This window comes from Cryptomeria japonica, chromosome 5, assembly GCF_030272615.1.
Source record: "Cryptomeria japonica chromosome 5, Sugi_1.0, whole genome shotgun sequence".
Taxonomy (NCBI): domain Eukaryota; kingdom Viridiplantae; phylum Streptophyta; class Pinopsida; order Cupressales; family Cupressaceae; genus Cryptomeria; species Cryptomeria japonica.
Window position 1 is genome coordinate 652,339,541 of NC_081409.1, and position 1,802 is coordinate 652,341,342.

General features: G+C 36.8%; 1 protein-coding gene across 1 annotated transcript; it reads left to right on the forward strand.

Annotated features, from left to right (window-relative positions):
• Nucleotides 1-400: 400 nt before the first annotated feature.
• Nucleotides 401-1,325, forward strand: LOC131078542 (EG45-like domain containing protein). The gene is made up of 3 exons (XM_058016266.2): nt 401-567; nt 705-993; nt 1,082-1,325. The coding sequence occupies exons 1-3, from the start codon at nt 456-458 to the stop codon at nt 1,086-1,088; spliced, it is 408 nt and encodes a 135-aa protein (XP_057872249.2). The 5' UTR covers nt 401-455; the 3' UTR covers nt 1,089-1,325.
• Nucleotides 1,326-1,802: the final 477 nt, after the last annotated feature.

The following is a 1,802-nucleotide window of genomic DNA, read 5'->3' on the forward strand; positions in this document are numbered from 1 at the left end:
TTTTATGAGAACCGATACTGCAGCAATTTTCACCATTTTATATATTACCAAACGATTGTATTTATTTGCGTTTTCGTTTATATACAAACTATATCATTTTTCCATATGGGAAAACTAGCATCTAAAAATTCTTTGATGGATAACCCATAAATTCTTCAATGAATAATACTATTGGTCAAGACTAAATGCCGTAAATCACGCAAGAATCAGTAAATTCAAAGCATAACCGCATTGGTCAAGGTCATTCATTTATATTGATCAAACACGCAATGATCCGTGCATCATACGCACAAGGGTAGCCGCCATTGACTAGAGCCCTACAAGCATAGGTTACCCTAGTTCCCATTGTATTCTATATATACCCAATTCCAATGTTTAACATTCACAGATTGCAGCTCTATTGTTCTTGAGGAGTAAGAGAATTGAGCAGTAGAATCAGACAGTCTTGGGAGAGAATGGCTGGTGCAGGCATGTGGCGGTCTGTCTTCGTTATGAGTTTTATGTGGGGCTGGAATTGCTCTATGGCTGAGCAAGGAACAGCCACATATTACACTGCTCCATATGTCCGTAAGTATATTATTTTTAATTGGAATGGAATTTAGTGATGAGTATTGCCGTCTATGAATGACTGAACATATTGATCAAAGTTAGTGGCGGGTATTGTTGTTTATGATGAGTTTAATAGCGTGTTATTGTTTTGACAGCATCGGCGTGCTATGGAAACGACCCCAATCAATTTCCAGCAGGAGATTTGTTTGCGGCGGCAAGCGACACAATCTGGGGCAACGGGGCGGCTTGCGGAAAACAGTACCGAATCACATGCACCGGCGCAACAAATCAGGGCGTTCCGATGCCATGCAAGAGCGGATCCATCGTCGTGAAGATTGTTGATTATTGCCCAGCGGGATGCGCTGGTACCTTCGATTTATCTCAAGCTGCCTTCGCTGATATTGCTGATCCAGATGCTGGCAAAGTTTACATCGACTATGAACAGTACGTTGATGGTTGATTTTCATTTTTCCTCTTGTTCCCGTAATATTAATTGATATGTTCGTTGAATTATTCTTCCTTTGTTTTTCAGGGCCTGAGCGTGCTGAGCAGCCCTATTATAACTAAATAGAGCCCGCATCAACATTAGCGGGGATAATACATAATACCACTTTTGGTGGCGGTTTTTTGCTTTTGCGTTGTACGAAGCAGGCTGCTTTGAAAATGCTTCGTTTTAATAACTAATGTTACTGAATAATATAGCCAATGTCTATGGTGTCCTTCGTACTTGTGTCGATTCGAAACATTTCCAATTTTTCAATTTTGAATTCAGTAAATTCCAATCAATTAACATTTAAAGTCTTATAAGATATTTCAAACGTCTCGATAATGTATACGTAGTTTTCTCCTCAAGAGATAGTTGTTTAGTCTTTCAGAAATAAGTTTTTCACTGGTTCATCACTATTTTACAATTTGAATCTAAAGGTGAAAGTGTTGGTATGAATAGGTTCAAAAGTCAATCATATATATATATATATATATATATATATATTATATGAAGATTGATACGTAGGAGGTATTTTTTTAAATTAGTCAAATTATAATATTGTTATGGGAATTCAACTATATAATTTTCAAGTCAAATTCATCAACTCATGTTTGATGCCTAGTGATTCACAATAATCTATCTTAATGAGAATGAATGGTACACTTAGTACTCTTTGCAATTAGGTGATTCTCATAGGTGAAGCATTGGGTCTTCCTGGGAGATCACTCATCCCATCTATTATGAAATTTATGTCTATAATATTTGA